The sequence below is a fragment of the Montipora capricornis genome, chromosome 6 (assembly GCF_036669925.1).
Source record: "Montipora capricornis isolate CH-2021 chromosome 6, ASM3666992v2, whole genome shotgun sequence".
NCBI classification, from domain to species: Eukaryota; Metazoa; Cnidaria; class Anthozoa; order Scleractinia; family Acroporidae; genus Montipora; species Montipora capricornis.
Genome location: NC_090888.1, coordinates 39,524,793 through 39,527,292, shown reverse-complemented (window position 1 = coordinate 39,527,292; position 2,500 = coordinate 39,524,793). Strand labels below are relative to the sequence as shown.

Here is a 2,500-nt window from a genome sequence, read left to right as displayed (position 1 = left end):
TGTCTCATCCTTCCCGAAGGGTGTAGAAGTAGTGGTTCTAAACTTCTATACACCCCTGAAACAGGATTTAAGACTGCTTCCTCACAAAACTCTCTTAAATCCCTTACATCGCCAATGTCAATAGTTTTAATAAACTGTGAAAGACGTTTGTAAGGTAAGATGTTTGGTGCCTAACAGTCTTGAAATGTTTCAATTGGGCATTTGCGTATGGCATTGTACTTCTTTTTGCTCATTAAACCCCTTCATATAATACTCTCACACTCCTGATTTTATTGCTCACAGATTTCTCAGATTCTAAAACTTTTTTCTTAATAACCTTAGGTAGTACATTTTTCATACAAGTCACTGAGTTTTCAAAATACTTGCTGAGATCTTCCTTACTGGATTTTGTGACCAGTGCAGCCCACATACCATCCAGAACAGCCTTTTCCTGTTTCTTGTCATTTTTTGCCTGGGTACTTTGGCAATGAACTGACCCCAAATTCTCACAAGTAGTCCGTTTCCTTCGCCTGTTCTGGGCTTCTGAGAGCTTGAGCTGTTCGCTATTGTCATCTTTTACTTCACTTGTGATATTAGGGAGTCTTGAAACCTTACTTGTTGGTTGCAGTTCTGCCAGAACATTGTGGAGTCCAGAGATCTAGTCATTAAATAATAGTTACATGTAGTGTAAGAAATGTCTATGTTTTTAAATGAAATCTCACATCCCGTTCATAAAAAATTGATGAAGAAAAGTGAGAAATTCATACACTGAAAAGGTTATTGATATTGTGCACAGGCATACCCAGCCTTTTTACAACAGGGAGTTCTAACTTGTCTCAAGAAAGTTCAATTCTACTGCAATTCAGAAGCATTGAGTATTTAATGTTTAAGAAAAACAATTTGTTGTTTTCCCTCGCAGGGATTCTCATAACTCAATCTGTCGACAAAAAGGTCAGGCTTTGATTGATTCATGTTAATATTCTGGTCATAAAGTAAATATTTATTCATATTGGGCTAATTTAGGGTAACAGATAGAACTGAAAGCCAGTTCTTTACTACATTGTAGATCTCTACCCACATTTGAACAAGTTCAGTTGATATAATTTATTTTAAAACGCTACATTGCTATTAAATGTTGTTGATATGACCATTTATATAGGTCATAAATATTACAATTGTAAGCTTCCTCATCACCTTTCTACCTTCCTCTTTCTATATGCTGTCTTGTCGTTAAGATTCTCTGTCAATAAGTCATAAATTAAAAGAAGCAGCATCACCTCCCTACCTTGCTCTTTCTATATGCTATCGTATTACTAAGTTTCTCTGTTTCTTTCCTAAGTTCTACAACTTCATTTTCCTTGTCAACTTTTTCTTTCACCAGTGCATGAAGTTTGTCCTCCTTCATTTTCTTTAACTGTTTTTGATGCTGCCCTAAATCAAATCGTTTCCTTCTCTTCTTTCCTCGGCGCATAGAACTGTTAGAGAGCAAAATAAAAGGCTTTATTTAAATTTGACAACGATGAGCAAAGACAGAATTTTTGTTCACAAACCAATCAAACGGTAAACAAGCTTTGGTCGTATGATTTGAGAATTTTAAAATTAGGTCAGAAATAGCCGAAAAATTAAGCCTATAATTTACTAACCTTGATGCTTCCCATTGCATTGGGTCGTTCACTCTCTCGTCGGTTTCATATTCCATTGTGGTTTCAAAAATACATAAACATCGGCTAGAAACACACCGATGGAAAGCTTGCCGCTTGTCAAATACAGAAATCGAAGATGGCGCCAAACAAGTTATAACTAGTACCCAGGCTTCACAATTGGTCTCTAAAAAACCCTCAGTGAAGGATCAGAGGAAGAATGACAGCAATCCCATAGTGCATTGCGATTGAAAGTATATTATCGAAAATCTCGTGACGTCATCATTATATTCATCATTATATTATAGGCTCGATCAGTGCACGAGAACATGGCGTCCTTCACGGTGGTTCGTGGTGAACGAGCAACTGCTTTCCAAAATTCATCGCTGTTGTATGTCTCCTGTGTTTCTAAAGAGGATTTTCCTACTCGTCCAATTAGTTTGCCTTGTGTTAACCTTGTTTGCCGTCAAGTGCACGTAAGTTTCGTGAATAAAATGTCTGAAAGAAGGATTTCACTCGTTCCTTTAAAGAATGGCCGTGTCGGAATAGAGGATGTATTTTCCAACGTAAGCGGTCCCGTGTTGATTTCTCTGCGAGCTAGCTGTGACGATAAGGTAAGTTAAAAGTACAGTTAAAGAAATAAAACTATCGTTTCGGTGGAAATGTTTTCAAATTTCATGTTTTGTCTTCTTATCGATAAACTGGAATATAGCAAAGATAATTCGTATCGAAAGCTTAGTTATCCTGAAGCTTATCTCTCCGTATTCAATTTTATCAAGTTTACAGATCCGAGAGAGGACGATAGCCCGGAATATGAAGGTACTCTTATTTGGGATTTCGATATCGTTCCAGCTCCAGCAGCTGCAGTAATCCGTCCAAGA

General features: G+C 37.2%; 1 protein-coding gene across 1 annotated transcript in view; it reads left to right on the top strand.

Annotated features, from left to right (window-relative positions):
• The first annotated feature begins 1,934 nt into the window (after nt 1–1,934).
• LOC138052094 (uncharacterized) overlaps nt 1,935–2,500 on the top strand; it is a 3,268-nt gene continuing 2,702 nt past the window's right edge. Inside the window, exons 1-2 of the mRNA XM_068898455.1 lie at nt 1,935–2,233; nt 2,399–2,500. The exon at nt 2,399–2,500 is cut by the window's right edge and continues 2,702 nt beyond it. Of these exons, the coding sequence (XP_068754556.1) occupies nt 1,949–2,233; nt 2,399–2,500 (387 nt within the window). The 5' untranslated portion in view covers nt 1,935–1,948. The remainder of the gene's footprint in view (nt 2,234–2,398) is intronic.